Source organism: Spermophilus citellus (assembly GCF_964194105.1).
Source record: "Spermophilus citellus genome assembly, chromosome: 12".
Taxonomy (NCBI): Eukaryota; Metazoa; Chordata; class Mammalia; order Rodentia; family Sciuridae; genus Spermophilus; species Spermophilus citellus.
The window spans coordinates 72,800,062-72,821,457 of NC_138198.1; the positions used below are offsets into that span (position 1 = coordinate 72,800,062).

The 21,396-nt window shown below is 40.1% G+C and overlaps 1 protein-coding gene across 9 annotated transcripts in view; it reads right to left on the minus strand.

The window, feature by feature from the left end:
* The window catches only part of PTPRM (protein tyrosine phosphatase receptor type M), an 825,699-nt gene that overhangs the window by 18,492 nt on the left and 785,811 nt on the right, over nt 1–21,396 (minus strand). For all 9 annotated transcript variants that reach the window (XM_081262895.1, XM_081262888.1, XM_081262887.1 and 6 more), the window contains 8 exons: nt 19,891–20,045; nt 19,521–19,656; nt 17,117–17,266; nt 15,903–16,076; nt 14,833–14,964; nt 11,202–11,327; nt 8,845–9,008; nt 3,029–3,164 (listed from right to left, as the gene is read on the minus strand). In XM_081262895.1, the coding sequence (XP_081119021.1) occupies nt 3,029–3,164; nt 8,845–9,008; nt 11,202–11,327; nt 14,833–14,964; nt 15,903–16,076; nt 17,117–17,266; nt 19,521–19,656; nt 19,891–20,045 (1,173 nt within the window). The remainder of the gene's footprint in view (nt 1–3,028; nt 3,165–8,844; nt 9,009–11,201; nt 11,328–14,832; nt 14,965–15,902; nt 16,077–17,116; nt 17,267–19,520; nt 19,657–19,890; nt 20,046–21,396) is intronic.

A 21,396-nucleotide genomic window follows, 5' to 3' on the forward strand; every position in this document is an offset into this window, starting at 1 on the left:
GTTAATTCCTCAGTCAACATACTCACACATGGATATCAAACTAAACAGAATCCTACTCTCAAATAGACACAAGCAAACAAATGACAAGAGCTCCTACTCAATTCTGGAAGCTTCAAACACACTAAAAAGAGCACTGTGTCATTTTCCTCTGATCACCAGATAGTATCTGTTATCCTGCTAACAGTCACTGTGACAGGTCTAGAAGACAGTTTTCTCAGGAAATTGGACAACTTTCCTACATTTCTCAGCCAGTGACATTGTCCTAAAACTGGTACTGACCTTGTAAGGTTTGGAATTCCAGGGATCCCATTTTTTCCATTAAAATTACCCATAACTTTATAGAGTTGAATAGGAGGATGAACTCCCAATGTTTTACAGCTCAATTTGGGTAATGATGATTAACAATGGTTAACTAAACATTTCAAAATAGCCCATAAAAGTGGATCTAGAGTGTCCCCAATACAAGGAAATTATGCATGTCTGAGGTGACAGATATGCCAATTACCCTGATCTGATCACTGGATGTTTTATACATGTATTGAAATGTCACACTGTATTCCATGTACATACAATTACTATATGTCAATGAAAAATAAAAACATAGTGTTTGGAAAATAAGTTACTCTTTTATCTTGAAAAAGAAATAGAATTACCCATACTACAGAAACTCTTCTAAGTTATAGAAAAATGACCTGTGACCACAAGCTCTCTTCTGGTCCAACCACATAAAATTCCCATTCATTCCATGAAGAATTGCCACAGTCCAATAGTCTGTGCCACTGCTTTGGACAAAGCCCAATGATTTCTGACCATAAAAATTCCTGAGTGATGAAAGCTGCAGCCAGAGCCATTAGAGGGAAGGCCTAGAAGGGTCTCTTCTAATCATCTGCTTAATTGAGGCTGCAGTGAGAGACAGATAACATTTTTATCAAGGTCAGTTTTCCCAAGCACCAATCAAAATCTAGAAGCTGAACATCTATCCTTGAGATGGTGAGGTTAAGGACATAATGAGGTCAGTCAGAGCATTTTAATCCCATTCTCTGCTACCCTTCTTATTTACTCCAGTTTAGGACACCACTGATCACAGGACTCTTCTCTCAACTGTCATCATCCCATAAGAGCGGGAAATCCATGGTGATCGACACCTTCACCATTCATGTGGGATCTCAGGGAGGGAGAGTTCTTAGCGGGCTCTAGTGAAATCCACTCATAGAACACAAGAGTAGGCCTTTTGGCCACCCTCACAAAATCTATTACTATGTGAAGGGTGCTGAGAGCTGTGCCCAGCAGATGTTAAGCATCACATAAATGCTCACTGTAGGCATCTTCTTCTTCCTCCACTTATGCATAACCATCTCCCACAGGCTGATAGGGCATCACATCCAGCAGACACACTATCAATAACCACCTCTGTCCTCTTTGCAATTTCCACAACACTTTCAAATACATCTGCACATTGGATCACCTCAATATGCTACTACTATCCCTAGTTTATAAATTTAAATTAAAAATTTTTAATTTTAAAGTTTAAAGAAGTGAATTGTGCAAGGACAACTAAATTTGAAAAGATAATGTATCTGAGGTCACTGAACTTGAATTAGTAGCAGAGCTGAAACTAGGATCTGGGTTTTCATAGGCGCTTCTGACAGGGCAGAGAAGAGCGGGCAGCAGTTTGAGGAACAAATCTTTTTGCCACAGAAGCTGCATTTGATAACTGCTGATGGTTTTGAGAATATGCAAATGGCCAAACATGTTCTTCTACCAAATTCCCTGGCTTGGAAATAGAATAACTATCAAGCACAGGGCACATATCACAGGGCACATATCTGAGGACAGCTGATGCCCCTGAAGAGTGCTGTGTACTGAGTAGAGGCCTAGGAGAAAACTTATGTTTTAGGAATTGTCTTGGTCACTGGGATCCATGCTGGGCACTGCTGTAGGGACTTTTCAAGTTGCAGATGGGGACTAATTAATCATCTTCAACTTGAATCTTGAATTTCTCTTTAGTCATTTTATTTGTTTGTTTATTAATATATATTTTGGTAGCATGGATTGAACCCAGTGGTGCTTAGCCACTGAGCCATATCCCCAGCCCTTTTTATTTTTTAATTTTAATAAAGTCTTACTAAGTTGTGTAGGGCCTCATTAAATGGCTGAGGCTGGCTTTGAACCTGTGATCTTCCTGCCTCAGCCTCTGGAGCTGCTGGGATTATGGGTGTGCATCACTGTGTCTGGGGTCTTTTTTTTTTTTAACCTCAAGCCTTCCAAGACAATGTTGTGGAACCAGGAACACTGGCCTTCTGAATTTGTCAGCATTGACCATCTCTTCCTCCCCCTCCCTTGCCCCAGGCCACTTTCTTAACTCTGGATTAGAATCACCCTTGAAATCCTTTCTCCACTCATAGAGCAGCACAATAACCTAATGGAAAAGCTTCCTCTTTTAAGCTGTTCTCTTATTCTTGACTCACCATGGTTGGCATTTTAACAGCTCCATATAAAAGAAATTTCATGAAATACTCTAAGAAAATAATTGCACCTCATCCTTTGTTTCTCAACTCCTTTAATCCTTTTCTCAGATATGGCCACCATAATTAAATGCAATATTCTGGATGTCAAACTAAAATTCACAGCTTTGATAAATATTAGGCGATTAAGCTATTTATAAAATATATAATTTGAAAATCTGGCATTTCATGTGCTATGATTATTTCTTCTCCATGAAGATTAAGTGCTTAGCCGCGTGGAAGGCATTGCCAGGAAGGGAAATTAATAAGGATGTTCACTTGTGAGTTTCAACTATTTCCACATTTCAAACAAGTTGAGACAGTTTCCTTGAAAAAAAGAGAGAAGAAAAAGGGAGAAAAAGAGAGAAAATTCCTATAAGCAAAGTGATATGTTATGCTTTTGAAAATGAGTCTTTTCCTCTCTGAATCAGTGTCATTGAAAATTTGGGAGCTGGGGCGGTGGGTCTTGGAGTCCTATGCTAAGGTGGGATGCCCCACTGGGCAGGGTGGAGGGCATGTCCTACCAGAAGGTCCACCATGTTGGGTTTGTTGTTCCTCAGCGTCTTGACAGCATGGAAGACGTCCACGGTCCTCTGGTGCCTGAGCATCTCACAGACAATGCTGATGGCACAGAATGTGCCACTGCGGCCTCCCCCATTCCTGTCATAGAAGAAATCAGATGATTGGACATTTACCCATCTGTTGCATCTTACACACAATCTGTAGAGACATGTCTTCTACACTCTACCGTGCCAGTCATGATGAAGGCTCTGGAGGTCTCAGAGCACTCTACCTTAGCTAAGACAAGTTCTCTACCAAAGGGGACAAGCTAGCCAAGTGTTTGACCCATAGTTCATGGAGGCAGAGCACATAATTGAACTCGGCCTCCATTATGTTATCTGCTTTGGCACCTTATTGATTTTTATAGAAAGGGCCCACCGGACAATTTTTCAATGATTACACATCTCATCTGATGTCTGCCAAGAAAATTGATAATAAGTGTGGAAAAGGTTCAGAGACACATCTGGCTTTTAAAAATGCCCATCATTTATCTATAAAACATGAAGGCTCTTTTTAAATAAAACTTTTTATTTTGAACTAATTTTAGATGTGCAGAATCACTGCAAAAATAGCATAAAGAATTCCCTTGTATATCCAATTTCCCTGGCATGAACATCTTATATAACCACAGTATGTCATCAAAACCAGGACAGTAACACTGCTACAATACTTTTTTTTTTTTCCTGCTACAATACTATTAAAAGTATGGGCCTCAAATTTCACTGGTTTCTCCATTGATGTCCTTTTTCTAGTCCAGGATCCCATATTACATTTAGTTGTCATGTCCACTTAGCCTCCCTTCATTGTGTTCCTGTCTTTCCCTGCATTTCTTGACCTGGCTTTTGTTAGATCAGTTATTTTTCAGAATATAAAATGTGAAATAGAGAATGTAGATGGGGGAAGTACTCATGGGTCTCAGCCACACTTTGAGAAGTCATCACAAAGTACAAAACATAGACTGTGATTGGAAATGAGGCCATGCGTTTTTGCCAAGAAAACTGCAGAAGGAATTGCATTCTTGAAAAGGACAAGAATTGAGGAATAAGGACTAATACGTTGAGCCATCTTATTCCTGGTGATGTTGACCTTGCTCATGAGTTGAGATAATGTCTACCAGGTTTCTCACTGTCAAAATCTTTCTGTTTCTAGTTAAGACATATAATGGGGGACATACTTTGGACTGTGCAAATATCTTGTTTCTCCACAAAGGTTTGCACACTGATTTTTGCATCCATTGGTGGCTCACGTCTGCACTAATTAATGATGATTGTGGTAGTTGCCTAACATAGGAAGGAGGTTTCCCCTTTCCCTCATTTAAACATGTATTTGCTTATTTTTATTTTGTTGTTCATATCAGTGGAGGCATAGCCTGAATACCAATTTTATTCCATGAGCTAAAACCCAATTACATCACTATTTATCTTGTTGCTCAAATTGTTCATTTTTGGCCATTAGGAGTTCCACATAGTTTTTGTAATAGGTCCTATACTTTTGTGAAGATTTTCTCATCTTCTGGAACCATAGATGTTCCCAACTTATCCTGTATTTTCTCTGCAACAGATCTGGAATATATCTATTTTCATGGAGCTAAGGGACCTTTTATATCTCTGTATTTTAAACTCAATATCCCTATCATACCTAAAATAAAGAAACATTACTGTTGATGTTTTACAGTGCTGGGAAGTGCTGGCCTTATGAGTGGTAGGCAAGTGTTCTACCCTTAAATCACACCCACCTCTCACCCTTCTGTTTTAATATAATCAAAATTTTAGTCAGTGTTCAGATTTCCCAGATGGTTTCTTATAGTTGATTAAAAAAAATCACATCTAAGAAAAGGCCACACATTGCATTTGGTTGGCATGCCTTGCAAATTTATTTTAATCTCTTTGCTCTATCTTATACCTATAATAAAATTCACAAATGGTAAAAAGATATGTTACTTTTTACTAATGCATACATTATGTAACCACATCAGGTCTAGACAGAGACCATGAGCAGCCCCCAGTCAGCCTCCCTCAAAGTGCCTCCTCATCAATACCCTCAGGACCACCCAAAACAATATCTGTTCTCACTTCTACTGTTACATTTTTTTTGCCTAAATGGATATATGGAATCATACAGCATATACTCCTTTGAGTCTAGCTTATTTCACTCAATATTATCATAGACTCTTCCTGTTGTTGACTGTCAGTAGTTTCTTCTTTAATATTGACAAGAAAAATTCCACTGCGTGAGTACTCTACTGTGTAACTTACCTGTCCCATAGCTCCTTCCAGATTTTAGGTATTATGAATCCACCTGCTATAAACATATCCTGTGTCATACAACTTATTTCTATAGTCACATATCTAGGAATGGAAGGGCTCAAAGTATATGAGTACCTAGCTTTGATAGATGCTGCCAAACAGTTCCAAAATGGTTGTATGATAGTTACTTCCTAGCAGTAGAGCCTGAGAGTTCTAGTGACTCCACAGCTTCACAACCACTTGGGGGATCATCATTTGTCTTTAAAATTCCAGTCATTTAGGTGGATATGCAGTGGGCATGTGATCCAGGTTTTAATGTGTATTTCCTAAAAGCTAATGATGCTGAATACTTTCTCTGTGCTCACTGGCCGTCTGGATAGCTTAATTTTTTCAAATGAAGCACTTGTCGATTTTTTCCCCCGTTTAAAGAACTGGGGCCATCTATCTTATTCTAAGGACTTGCAGTAATTCTTAGACATTCTGGCTCTGAGCCATTGGGGAGATACACACACACACACACACACACACACAGACACACAGACACACAGACACAGACACTCACATGTATATATGAAACAAAATTCTCCTCCTACTGCTTTCTTACTCACTTATTAATATCTTTTGATGAACGGAAGTGCTTCATTTTAATGGGACCCAATATATCTCTATTTTTCTTTATGACTAGTGTTATGTGTCCTTTCTTGACCAGTCTTTGATTATCCCATGATCATGAGGAGTTTCTGCCATGTCTTCTTCTAGTAGCTTTGTTGTTTTACTTTGACATTTTGATCTACAATCCTTCTGGACAGGACTCTTTGCTATAGTGTGAGTCTTCCCTGATGGCCTACAGGTGTGTGCTGTAGGAGATCTTGCTGTGAGTCAGGTGACACAGATGTGCAGTTCCTGGACCTTCTCATGTGTTTGCTATTCTTTCACTAATATTACACTGCTTTTTCCCCACCATCTTTTTACCTGATGCTATTGACAGTTGTTGATGACCACTGTCTATATCCAGAGTTTCTAAATGGTAATACCTTAATTCTATTTTTTTGTTTCTGATTTCAGTAGTTAGAAGACACATATCAAGAAAAAAAATCCCTATTTCAGTACTTCAAGTGTCTGTGGCCCAAGGAACCATTGCATTCACAGTGCCTGGAGAGCTGTCTCATATAGGAGTCTCTCTTTATGGCCAATAGGTGGCGCTACAATATGCTGAAGATGGCGCCATTATTACAGGGAGGCACAGTGTGGTGCTTCCAAAGTCTTCTTTCCTGACCAATACTAGAAGATACCAATTTAACTTTGTTTCTTGTATAGTTAAAAAAAAAAAGGCACAGATTTATAAATCTTAAAATAAATCTCCTTTCCAGAGTGAAGTGTCCTGCCCAATCTGATGCCAGAAGGGCAAGAGGCAGTCCCAGGGGAACCTTGGAGAGTTAGCAGGTATGTGGGTGTGGGGAGTGGGTGGTTCTCAATAAAAAATCAAGGAACCCTCACCAAAAGGGGAAGGGATGTCAGGTAAGTAGGGAGACAGGAACAACATGGCGTGGTGATGTAATTATTTAGTCTGGAGAACACAATGATTTAAGAGGTCTTCACAGTTCCTCCTTCATACCTTTCCTGGAGGATGAGGTATTAGCATATTTTATTTGGCAAGAGGCAGGGCAAAGTTCAGAGCTCCAAGAAAGGACCTTGGCATAGCCTGACACATGGCACTGAGTGTAGAGAAACCCACACCCTTAGCCAAGTCTGCCACTTTAATTCAGGTTAGTCTGTACTGAGTAAAACTTGAGTTTACTTTCAATTTTGGAGTGATTGCATTGTGTACTTCTAATGACATTCCTCTGGAAAGCAACATATGCTTATACTTTGAATTTCCACAAATTTCTCTAAACATCTTCCCTAACTGCCATGACTTTTTAATTGCCTGTTCCATCAAGCCAATTCCAGCTGGATGATTAGCTACCTATCATTGCCAATGAGAAAATGCAGGTAAAAGTACTTTGAAAAGCATGGCATTCTCTATTCATAGCTCTCAACCTTGGCTGCACATGGAAATCACTAGGAGTTTTTTTTTTTAAACACTGATGTCTGTGGTTCATATGCAGAGACTGTGACTTCACTGGTGTGGGTGTGGCTTGAGGATAGGGTTCCCCACTGCCTAAGCTCCCCAAGTGTTACTCAGTGTACAGGTAAAGTTGGGATCCTTCTGTGCAGAGGTTCTCACATTTTGGCACCTGCTAAATTGGGGGAGGTCACCTTTTGAGGACATTGGCTCTCTGTTAGCCAGTTTTCCATCACCATAACAAATACCCAAGAAAATCAACTTATTAAGAGAAAGTATTTATTTGGGCTCAAAAGTTTTGAGGTTCCAGTCCATGATTAATCCTATTACTTTTGGGTCTGTGATGAGGTAGCACATTATGATAGGCATATGTGGCAGAGCAAAGCTGCTCAACTCATGGCCAAGGAATAAAGAGACTGGAGACCATGGTCACCTCTGAGTCACACCCAAAATGACCTAAAGACCTCCAACTAGGCCCATCTCTTAAAAGTTTAACCACCTCCTGATAGCATCAGGCTGGGGACCATGCCTTTGCTACATGGACCTTTGTAGGACATTTAAGATCCAAATTATAGCACCAAATTCTAATATACATAAATCTCTGGCAAAAATCTCTCCTAAAAACCAGGAAGAGAAAGAGTTCCTTTGAAACCTCTGATATGATTTCCAATAGAATTATCAAGTACTATAATACGATGGCAAACTGATTTTGGCTGGGTGGGCCCTGATTTATAGCATTTGCTAATTCTATGGTGTAAATACTTCCAATGCAGATAAGTTATCAGCATTTTAATAACCGGCTCAGAAAATTCTTAGACAATGGACTCTCAAGAGATAGGACCTCACTAAATCCATCCACATGGTTTTTGGATTTTTGGGTGGCTGGGGAAGCCCTAGTCATAGGATCAATGCTTTTTATAATTGTGACACACTCTCTGTATAGCTTGAATGTGTTCCCCAAAGTTCTTGTATTGGAAATTTAATTCCCAAAGACATATATTAATGATAGTTGGGGTGAGGTATTTGGGGGGGGTGGATTAGGATTATACAAGTCATAAGAGTGGGGCCCTCATGGTAGCATTGGTAGCTTTATAAGAAGAAGAAGACAGGCTCAAGCTAGAACACTTGCTCTGTCTCACCATGTAATGTCCTCCACCAGTTTATGACATAACGAGGAGGCCCTCACTAGATGCCAATACAAAACAATGAGATAAATAAATCTCAGTTATTTATAAATTACTTCGTCACTTATTAATGTAACAGAAAACAGACTATGATCTTATCTAAAATTATTGTTTTCCTTTTCCTGAAAAGCCAACTGAGCATTAAGTGAGCATACTGATCATCCCCCTTTACCCAGAGATTCTTATTTCTTTTCCATTTAGAGTGAGACAAAAGACAGTATGTAGGAGGAGACAGCTGAGTGGGGGCCCTGGACACTAAGAGGAAGAGCTCCGTCAATACTTACAAGCAGTGCACAACTGTGCGACCTTCCCCACCATTGTACTCCTCCTGCCACTTGTCCACCTGGCGGATGAGCTTCAAGAAGGAACGCTTGGACACTGGTGTGTCCCTGTACATTGGCCAGCCCAGGAACTGGAATTGCTGTACCATTCGATATCCATCTTGGGGCTACAGACCATCAGGCAACAATCAGGGAGTAGAGAAAGAACAGGCATTATTTACTTCCTTGGACGCCAGTGGGCTGATTCCACCTACTTGATCTTCACATCAAAGCAGAGCATTATGAAATGAGAGTCTGGCCAACAAATAACAAGGCAGCTCCTACAGGCCTAAGAGTTATGATTTTTAATTTCAAGCAGTTATTAAAAAAACAAAAACAGGTGTTTTCCATGATAGGCCACAGACAAATAAGAGTGAAGCAGAACACTTAACCATTTTGCCAAAGCCAAGTAAAAAATAACCGTATGAGGACTGAGGGCATCATGCATTATGTGGGAAAATGGTTTTACTTTGATTACACAGAACTCAAGGTGAAGAGCAAATTATAACCTGGAGACGTTTGTGAGTGCAATGTGATGTAGATTACACCATGTTTCCCATGACTATAACAGAGTTTTGCTTATTGGTGTGAATCTTAATCTTTACTCTTAATTAAGTGGAATTACAGGATTCACAAAAGTGTTGGAGTTTATGTTAGAAAAGCCACAACAGCTTAATCTGTTATGGCTAAATCACTTGGACTGAACCCTCTATGGCCTGTTGAGTACTCACTTCTCAGTACACTTTCTTCACTGGTTCTTCTTTCTCCTTATCCCTCTCTCCTCCTCTGCCTCCCTGCTTCAGCCTCCCTTTCTCCCAGACTTCTTGCTGATGGAAGCCTCCAGGCTCAGTCCTGGGGTTTCTCTCTCACTTCATGATCCCATTCATTCTCATGGTGTAAAACATTAACAGTAAGTCCTAAGTCTACATCTCCAGTTCATACCTCTCCTGAGAGTCCTGAAAGTCCTACTTAATATTCCCACATAGGGCTCAAAGAGTCATCTCAAACCTCTTATGTCTAGAACTGAACTTCTCTGCACATATGCCCCTTGCTCAAATAACCTGTTACACATACAGCCTTTCCTTCTCAGTGAATGGCCAACTCCATTGTTCTGGTTCACAGAACAAAAATCTTGCAAGTCACCCTGGAGTCCCTGGAATCCTACTGGTCTACCTTCAGAATATAATTAAGTCTTTCTATTGCTCCAACTGCTACCACTTCTGTCCTACTACTGTCATTTACACTTGGGTCCTTCTCACAGCCTCCTGATGGGTCTCTCTCAACACAGGAAGTCAGAGCACTCCTTTAAAAATGTAAGTTATATCTTAAGGTTTCTAGCAAAAACCCTCTACTGGCTCCTTATTTTCTTACAAGCAAAAGCTCAAAGCTAGTAAGGCCTGTGAAGCTCTCAGGACACCTTTCCTCCCACCTCTGCCAGTCTCCTTCCAGGTGCATGACTTCACCAGCTCCTCCTGCCTTTGTGAGTGTCACGGCCACACCAGCTTCCCGCTGGACCTGCAGTCACCAGGCACAGCTCTTCCTCAGGACCTCTGCACTTGCTGTGACTTCTGCCTAAAATATTATGTCCCTAGGGAGCCCAGTGGCTATTCCTCAGGGCTCTGCTCACATGACACAGTTATTTAAAACAGAGACTTGCTCTCTACATCACTTCTTGGTCTTATAAAATCTATCACTTTCTAATAAACTAAATCCATTATTCTATCTATTCTGTTTTCTGCCTTCTGATAAAGAGCCTTTGCTTGACCAAACTTAAGTCAGGCGCTGAACCTTCTCCTAAGCCCACCTGTGAACTTCCTTATAAAAAGCAGTTTTAACAACCCTTGCTAAATCAATTTTACAAGAGCACCCTCTCCCCGTGTCTGGCCATTCTCATCATTTGATCAGGTTCCTCAGCCTCTACCATCCCCAGGTGATGCCTAACCACTGTGGCCTTTCTTCAGAAAGAATCCCCCTTACCCTGATACTTCTTCTCCTTGGGAAATTTCAACCCACTGGCCCCCCACTTCTCTTTGGCCATCAATTCTCATTTGCCCTCAGAGGTGCATTCAGAGGTGAGCCCATCTCTCTCCCCTGCTGCATGACCCCACTGTTGTGGACCCTGTCCCTTCCTTTCCAAAAGTGTCACTGAATAACTTTTTCTTTGACATTGTTCCTGGTAGAATATAAGCTCCATAAGGTCAGGGCTCTCTGACACACTCCAAAATCCTAGAACAGTGCCTGATGTAGAGTGGTGTGTTAGAAATCAGTGGACAAGAATATGACGGACCACAGTACAAAGCAATACTGTCCCTGGCTCTTACTCTGGCTGCATTATAAATACGGAATATCCTGCTGATGATGTCCTCTTCTAGGTCGGCAGACACAAATTCCACCTGGATGGGGCCATGCCTGTGTACTCCATTTTCTGGCCAGTACTGAGGACACAACTGAATTTAAAACATAGAAACACAAAGGTTAATTATAATACATTTACTACTAACAGTTTGGATAAAGTCAGTATCAGACATTCACTAAATCTCAAGACTTCCTTGATTCCCTTCCTTTTCTTTTCTTTCCATCTTTTCCTTTCAGCAAGTTGACTCAAGGACTTCTTTGTCTGCTGATTCCTCACCTGTCCTTCTCCTGTGACTATTTTCTTCATTGTCTCAGGAAGCACCTGGAGCCGTGACTAATTCTGCTTTCCAGGGAAGGCATGAGTATCTCTTCCATACATCCCTTCCTAGGTCTCCTGGCTGCTGAAATGTATACGTAGTTAGGCCCTAGGGGAAATGCCACTAGCTGCCACTGTGAAACTGAAGACATTTAAACTGGCATGTGTACCTGTTAACACAGGTTTTTATCCTCTCCTGCTGGACTTTTGGAAATCAGGCTATTTTGTGACAAACAGTAAGGGCTGGGTGCATTTTCATATTCTGGTACAAGCTCTCCCAAAGCAAAATCTAGGTAACCTGGGTTGTGAGAGTAACTGCTCTGCTTTTTTTACCTGGAGGCCACTTTGATTAAAAACACAGTTTTCAAGAAGCTCAAAACCCAGGTATTGATGCTAAAAGATAACTAGAATATTTGCACAAATGGAATCACAACTCAGCGGACAGGAGTGTTTAGGACATGGGAGTTTAGGAAAGGGGTCCTTGCATTTGCCACCACCCTACCATCCTCCAAAACTTGAAGATGGTCAGGTGGGAAGAACCCATAAGATCTTTTCAAATACATTTCTTCAATCCATGAAGCCTTAATAGGTATTCAAACTTCTTTCTGGACTTGGTGTTCCAGTGACTTGTGGAATTGTGTTTAACTTTTATCTTTCTGATTTATCTGAAGGACAGATGGCTCATGGTGAAGCAAGAGGGGCACTACTTCATTATTTTTAAACCTGTTGCTATGGGACGAAGAGCAGGTGAAAACCCTATTATCTCATTTTAAGCAAAATGATATACCACAAAAGGAGAATCCACTGGTTAAACTTCCTTTTATTTTTCCTTTTGATAACTTTTATTTTCCAAAGGATCTAAAAATTTCACTGTCAAATGTTGCAAAGGTTGATTTATATCCAAGATTGCATGACAAGTTCTCAGTTAACAGTGGGCCAAGAGAAACAGCATCTGTCTCCATTTGGGCTGGGGATGTGGCTCAAGTGGTAGCGCGCTCGCCTGGCATGCGTGTGGCCCGGGTTCCATCCTCAGCACCACATACCAACAAAGATGTTGTGTCCGCCAAGAACTAAAAAATAAATATTAAAAATTCTCTCTCTCTCTCTCTCTCTCTCTCTCCCCCTCTCTCACTCTCTCTTTAAAAAAATAAAATAAAATAAAAATAAAAGGTCTGGGACCAGTGATTTATTTAAAAAAAAAAAAAGAGAGAAGTTAAAGGTTAGACCTTTTTTTTCTTTTGATTAAAAATGAAAGTAGGATAACTAAGCATAGTTTTTATGGTAGCTAAGTCTATTATATTTTAGAAATTACATTTATTTTTAAACAATTGCTTCCCTGAAATTTTTCCTTCTTCACTCAACAGCACTTCCTGTGACAAGTTATTAAATTGCCTTGTCAAACAATAGCATGCTAATGTTTATTTTCTTTTTGATACCCAAGGATACCCACTGTTAAAATTAATAGGCATGATGATGGGAAGTCAAGATGGTAATAAAAGCCATAACATACACATTCAACTGTTGTACCCATTTTTCTACTGACTGAGCTAGCTTTACTTTCTGCTTGTCCTCTCAGTTCAAGAATCTGACAAAGCTTGTCACTTACAATGAAGAAATATGAATGGCCTGGACTACATGGGGCTCTTGGCACACTGCATCCTACACTCTTCCCAAGGAAACCATGTAGAAAATGGCTTAAATGGTGCATAACACGTCCATGAACTGGACCTATAAATACTTAAAATAGTTGAGTGCTAGTCTTGTACGGTTGCAAAGGCTTTGAGTTCAATGCTCAGTTTAGTGTTCGCTAAAAGACTGAATCCCCTGAGCCTCTTTTCTCTCACTCTGAAAATCAGCTCTGTCTGCTGAATAGAATTGGAGTCTTTTTGTTTCTCCTATCACCAGTCAGCCAAGGCTTGGTTGGAGTCCAGACATTTTGGGTTCAGAATGTAGCTTTAGAATTCAAATGCTGTTGTTCATTAAGAACAAGCTAGAATCACTGATATGTTCACAGTGTATACTGCCACTTTTCAGGATTCACTTTAGCAGCATAATTCTGAACAGGGAACAAGTCCTATAACCCTGACTGTGACTGTTCGTGAATTAGTGTGGCTCTGCAAGTTGGAAAGTCAGGATCCTTGTTTCTGTTTCAAATTGTGTGTGTCTTTATAAATGGTTCCAGTCTGCCTCTCTGAAAGCTTCTACAGGAAGTGATCTAAAATATTTAAGCTTCTTAAGCCAAAATGACTAGATGAGAACAAGGATTATCATTATTATTTCATTAACTAGCTTTCAGGCAAGGGCCTTAACAATATAATGTAGTGCTTCAAACATAATTAAAAATCTTAAAGAACTGAATGTCCTTTCCAGATATGGCAGATTGATGGGCAACAAAACAGATTTTAGAAAGGAGATATCTTGTCCAGTTTTGAGAATGAAATACTTCAGATTTTTTCTTAAAAAAAAAAGGAAAAAAAAAAGTCTCTATTAGCAAGAAATTAATTCCGTTCCAGGATAAGTTTATTCTTAAAACATGCTAAGTTCGAACTTTCCATAATGACCTTGGTCATGGTAGTGAAATCTGTGATTGGAATAAATTCAGCTCCCAAAGGGCCTTGGTGCTAACAGTCTCCTGACAGCTCCCTCTAAGAAACTTCTTCTACCTCCATTACTAATCTTGAGTTATCCGTGTCCAAGTCTTTTTTTTTTTTTTCCTGTTTAGGAAGAGCTATGCGAAAACTCTACTTATCATTCAGAGCTTCTCTTATCTCCAGGTGCCAGTTTTATTTCTTTTTAATATCTTTACCAAAGAGTTGAGAAACTAATTGCCATCCTTTAAACTTGCTTGCTTGTTCCCACTGTCTACACGCCCATGATGATTTCCACCTGCAGGCTCCAGGCGAGCTATGCCAACTGGATGCCCCAGGGATGGAAGCCAGGGCTGGTGTCCTTTCTCCTCTGTCCTCTGGTTTACTTGCTCTACTTTTGGATCTGTGATGTTTGAATTCCTGTTCATCTATATCCTTATATATCCCTAGTGGGTATTTTTATCCTTTGGAGCAGGTTAATTTTTAACCCTGTCTTGCCATGTTACTTTCCCTGTCTATGACTTTGGCCTGTGCTTGGTTTCTACCAACCTTCTGCTCTAGATCAGCATCCCTAATTCTCAATCATCAACTGGCATTTGAGCCCTGGCCTGAGAGCCTGTGATGTGCAAACAAAGCACTCACAAACTTGCCCTAGGAACACGAGCTCTGCCTTCAAGAATTCCCGAGTCTCACCTGGGCAGGATCCACATCATTTAACATAACCACTGATGTGCAGTGATAATCCAGGACCAGTCTCCAAAAGTCTTTGACTGTGTTTGGCAAAGGATGCTGGGTGACTATAAAAGCTGAAGGCTGTTTATAGCTCTGCAAACACAAACAAGAAAGATCCAAATATACCCAGGAAAATGTGAAAGGAGGAATCTATTTAGTGCACATGGAAATGTGTGCCACAAAACACTGAACGTATTTAGTGACTGTTAAATCCTACCACTGTTGTCAACACCAAAATAAACTAAATGTAAATTTATCTGTGGAACAACAATGATAAAGTAATCTCACTTTGATATAAGGAAAACTTAACTATCTCTTACCAGTTTTTCTCTATTTCTGATAGACAACATTGACTCCATATGTAATCATTATAATGGAGAAAATTCAGTTTAAAATTATGAATAATTAAAATCATTCTGTTTTTCTTAAAGCTTATTTGTTTGTCACTTATAAGTTTTGGTGTTACTTATTCCTGCCATAAAGAGCACACATACTTTTTTCAGCTCTGGAGAGCTTTGAACAAGTGTAAGTGCCCTTTTACAACATCACACCAATACAATTAAAATTTCCACATTAGCACTGAAAATATCCATTTACTCTTCCCATCAATTGAACTGCAAGAAGTAAATTGACAAACAGTAAGTAATGAGTTGTGTTTTCTTCCCATGTTAATTACTGCCTAAATTAGGAGGAAAGGGAAATGAGATAATGCTGCTTCCACATTACTCCATTTCCTTGCCATGGGGACTTAACAGCTGTTTCTTGCTCTTTGGCCAGAGAGTAACGGCAACATGCTTGTTTTATCACTACTTCTGGACCCATGGCCACTGAGAGTGCAAGAATATCCAGCTACACAAAAACACATGGAATCTGAAATCTATGTTTTGTTGAAAAGAGTTTGCATCTTGAAAAAGGGTGGGAGGGACAGAGGAGCACAAGGAAAGACCTCTGAAGTGCTTGCCCTGCCCTTCCCAGTGGCTATCCCTGTTGGGAACACCTCCTATGACCTTCCCAGAAAGGGAATTGCTTACGTCCATCAGGGCGGCATTGATGTAGTTGCTGCTCTCCCCGTCGATGGTGATAAGGAAGGGCAGGCAACGGTCTGGGGGCAGGATGTCCATACACCGGTTCTTCTCGTGGTTCCGAGGCAAGAGTGCGATGCTGCAGTCTTCTACACGCAATGTTGGTGTCACCATGTTTAGAGTCTGTGGGACAAAAGAAAGGCGCATGACCTCCAGGTTCAGTCATATTGCCACCAATGGCAGGATTTTATGCATTTTTATGGCTTGATAGTATGAATTCATGCAGGAAAAACATCACACTGTACCCTACAAATATGTATGATTAGCAATGTGTCAACAAAACATAATACAACTTAAAAACCAACTTATGAATTGTATGTCTATGATTTTCCATTTAATATTCTCAAAACATAATTGAAACCACAGAAAGCAAAACCTCAAATAAGGGGGGATTACTGGAATAGGTTAAATAAAATATTAATTTTTTTAAAAGGGCACATGAGGAAGATAACAGTTCCACAGTAGGTGTTTCTCATGGTCATTAAGTTTCCTTAGGCTGACAGCAAGACAACTTCTTCAATAACCCTAAATAGCCCATTAGATTCAGTTCTTTCCTGTGCTCTGCTTTGGTCCATAGACTGCTTTTCAGACATAGGGACCAGCGGCAGAGGCATAAGGGCCACTGTTGATCCCTGGGATTAAGTGCCATGAAATCTAACTAGAGCTGTCTATCTGGGGATCCGGGGAGCATCTAGCCTAGAGTCAGGTACACTTAGATGAAACATGCATGTGGGGAACTCAGTGAAAAATAATGGCCAGAAAGAATTATTAATGTGCATTTCTATGTTTTTCCCGTACCCATGGTTGGTTGCACTGTGAACAGGGGTTTAGGTGCTGGGAACTGCTTGGTGTCTGCTTAGAAAGGTAATGGTTTTGTAAGACTAACTTTGGTCCCCTCCCCTGGGAACATTTGGTGATGCCTGTACATATGTTTGGCATGTTTGGCATGGTGCTCATGTCAGAGACATCTAGAGGGTAGAACCCAGGGGTGCTCCTAAATACTCTACAGGACAACACCACAGCAAAAAACCACCCAGTCTCAAATGTTAGTAGTGCTAAGACAGAGGAAGCCTGTGTTGGTTCAAGGGATCAGGAGCTGACTTTGAGATACTTCTGAAAAAGCAAGGTCAGAGTCAATCACCTCTCCCTTTAGCACAACTTACCCGGAATTCCTCTTTAATTTGGCTTGAATTTGTCTGTGGGTCCAGTTTGTTCATATCATAATATAGAGACCTAACTTGGGAAGCAGGGACAGAGGTGTCTCCACACAGACAGGCTTCTAGGATGGCATCGTGAATAAATACATATTGCTCCTGAAGAAGCAGACAAAACTAGTTAGTAATGGAGAAATCAAGGTAAACAAGAGCTACAGGAGGGAAGACACTAACAGTTTTAGGTCTACATCATCAAGGTAATGGGTAAAACACATTCTCAACAGAAACAAGCTCTAAGTCTGTCTGACAGGACACTGGATTTCCTGAACATTATGTGGCATTCTACCTAATTGACCATGGGAAGGAGAGAAAAACTGGAGCTTCATGCAGGATATTACATAAATCAATAAGACACTGGTGCAGACTACAGAAGGCACTGTGTTGGTATATAATGGTGACTAAGATACCTTTGTAATTCTGATGTCCTAAATTTGGAATGAGAATTTTTTTTTTTTTTTTTTTTTTGGTACTGGGGATTGAACTCAGGGGCACTCAATCACTGAACTATATCCCCAGCCCTATTTTATTTAGAGACAGAGTCTCATTGAGTTGCTTAGTGCCTTACTTTTGATGGGGCTAGCTTTGAACCTGCTATCCTCCTGCCTCAGCCTCCAGAGCCACTGGGATTACAGGCTGCATAACCATACCTGGCAAGTAGAATTTTATCTATCTGTGTTGAAAAGAGATTTTTCTAACCAAATAAATGAGAAAGGTCCAGGGAAAACTGACATTGCTCTGAAGACAGTTCTGAACACTGGAAACTACTTCTTTGAAAACATTTAATAATGTGATAACTATGAAAACTCTTACAAGTCCATAGCTCTTGATATGTGTACAATAAACCTACAGTTTAAAAATGAGTCCTCTAGGGTGTAGCCCAGTGCTTGTCTAGCAAGTGTGAGGCTCTGGGTTTGATCCCTAGGCCTGCAAACAAAACAAAACACAACAAAAACTGCAAAAAAACAAATAAGCATTAAAATGCGTCCCATAGTTGACTTTCTCTACAATTAACCAGTTCATCTTTACCATATTTATTATTGATCTTTAATTATATGAAATGTTAAAAAGCCTCTTATTACCATTAATTTCTATAAATACATAAGATTTGAATTCTGAAAAATAGCTTACTCCTATTAATTAAAAAAGGAATGAAGAGTGAGGACATGGGTATGGTAACATGTGCTGGACTGTAAAGAATATAAAAAATAAGTTTTAATCATTATTATCTTTACTTTTTTTAAGGAGAGAGAAAGAGAGAGAGAGAGAGAGAGAGAGAGAGAGAGAACTTTTTAATATTTATTTTTTAGTTTTTGGCAGACACAATATCTTTGTGTGTGGTGCTAAGGATGGAACCCGGGCCACACGCATGCCAGGCGAGCGCGCTACCGCTTGAGCCACATCCTCAGCCCCCATTTTTATCTTTAAAACAAAGTATCCATAGTCTAAAGAAAAAAGAGTATAATATAAAAAAATCTGTGATATATTCTGTTATTTTTATGTTAACTAAAAAATGGGATTAGGTTTCCCAGTGGTTACTATAAACTATAATGCATAATTTAAACAAAAGGGATTCTTATTTATTCTTCATTCTGCTCCATGAATCACTTTCTAGGTGACGGGTTATAAGGCCTACTTAAAATAATCAAATCTTAATAAAAATAGGAATGTCCTAGGAACAAGTTGTAATTCTTCTCAAAAATGTAAATTCCTGATATACTTTGCATTTCAATTTAGAGAGTTCCTAGTTGGTACAGAGTGCATCTACAAAATAGGCAAATTCCTATGATGCAAGGCTACTAGAAAGAATTTTCAGGGACAAGAGGCCACTCTTCTTCCTAGTATCCCTGGAGAAGAATAAAATGTACAGAGATTACCCTAAAGCCACTTGGTAGATGCCTAGCTATTCTCATGAGTGGTCTTACTCTAGTTCCCAGCTAGTTTAAAAGATAGAATAAAAAGAAATGGTATTGAAACCTTGAGTGCTTGATGTAGAAACTCTACTGGGTCCCTTGACACAGAAAAATGTGTAAATTTTAGCTCATGGCTATAGATTCTGCTGCCAGGAAAAGTCCTGGTAGCAGGAAAGTCCTGGTAGCAGAATCTGACTTGAAAGCTCCTTTTTTTGTTTGTTTAAAAGAAGAACAACAAAACAGAGGAAAGAAGGCGGGGGGGGGGGGGGAAGGGCAGAGGGTGGGGGGAAGGAGGAAACAGGGATTGCCAGGTATATTGCTTTATCCCTAGAGCATTTAGAAGAAAGAGTTGGCAGGCTTTCTTTTGTCCTTCGCTGTGGGAGGTGAGGATGCAGGGGAGACACCAGGGACCAGGCTGCAGGATGGAGGGCAGGTTGCAGTACCTCTGTTTGCACCATGTTCACCCTCCGTGACCGCAGCTCCCTGACACAATTATAGATGTCTACCACCCCTTCCCTTTCGGCCATGTCCAACATGATGTCTATGACGATGAAGCAGCCTGTCCTTCCTGCGCCAGCACTGCACAAAAAGAGGGGTTCATCAATGGAGGCAAAAGGACCATTGAGCTGCTTCTACATTAAAACATTTTTTGTTAAGGTGAAATTCACATAAAAAATTAGCCACTAAAGCACTTAGCACATTCAAATTGTTGTCCAACTGTTGCCTCTATCCCACTCCAAAACATACCACCCCGCTTCTCCCACCCACAACCCATGGTATACTTCTTTAAGAGGCACTGGGAGCTCTGCTTACCTGCAGTGCACCACCAATGGGCCTGCATTGGGTGGGCTCTTGGATTTGACCTGTCTGACAAATCCCAGCAGGCCGGTGGCATGGTAGGGGACCCCATGATCCGGCCAGCCAGTGAAGTGAAACTGTCTGATCTCTCGGATTTCATGAACGCCTCTCTGCATTTCCCAGTCAGCCACAACACAGAAGAGAACAAAGGAAAATAAATGATAAACTTCAAGAGCAACCAGGGGAGCACAACCCACCCCTAGGTATCAAGCCTAGGGGCAGATAACAATGAGTTGCTGTGGAAGAAGGTCATTCTTACATTCAACACAGGTTAATCACACTTAGGAAGATGTGGGTGGGAAAGGGAGGTAGTGTTTGGGGGTCATGCTAATTTATACACAAGCAACTCTAAATGAATGGATCTCTGGTTCTTTGAAATTCCTTAATAAAATATAGACTATGTAAAAAGCTGCTCAATACTAGTTACTGAAATGCAAGACCTTTGTTCTGGATCATCTGTATCCTGGTACCTCTTTGTACCAGGTGCTCAAACAGTGCACATACACTGTACATGCTCAGAAAATGTTTTTGCTGGCACAATGAATCTACTTTCCAACCAGAGGAGCTGGGGAACTCATTTTTATTTGCAACTCTGTTTTTCTCTTTTTAATTCAGGTCAACATTTAACCCAGTCCTCAAATCACTGACAATTTTGTAATTACAGTGCTCCAAGTATTATTCAAGGCATTAGACTGTAGAGATATGAAGACACTGTCTCCTGTTTTCAAGTTATGGTCCCAGTCTGAAGGAAGCAGGCATGTCAGCAAATGAGCCCATGGGAATCAAGAGGTGCTTTTGTATCAGTAAATTGAAGGGGGCACTGCCTGCTACTGAACTAAAGGGAACTGAAGGAAAGATACTTTACTCTTGTTTTGCTTTTAAATTTGCTCTTGAGAGTAGTTAAGCTGATTATTAGTTTTGTTTTCTAACTATGACTTGACATTTTAAGACTATGTTTTAAGGCAAAAGTGTATTTTGAAAATAAAAATTACTCTTCACACCAAGGTTACATATAAATCTGGGATCAAACTTAACTTTCTCTGTCTTCTCACTGGATAACCACTAAGTACCATCTCTGCATTTTAGTTTTATTGTACCTTAAAGGTAAACACATGCTGACCTTACCACACTCACCATCAAGCATAAATAATAAGTTCAAAATTTTATGTGCTTGGGAAGACATGGAGAGGCAAACAAATACAGATTTTAAGATAAGACTTATTTATCACCAATGTGTTAATATGGCTAATAATCCACCAATGCTGAAGCTTTACTTTTCTGTGAAGATATTTTTTAGTAGAATTTAAGCAGTTAGGAGTTAAACAGTCAAGGATTCACAGTGCAAATCAACATTGTCATCTATTAAATAGGTGCAGTAATACCAGAGTGATAATACTAAGTGGTTAGGAGCTCAAATTTCTTATCCCGGAAAAAGTCATAACATTTGGCTATCCTCAAAGA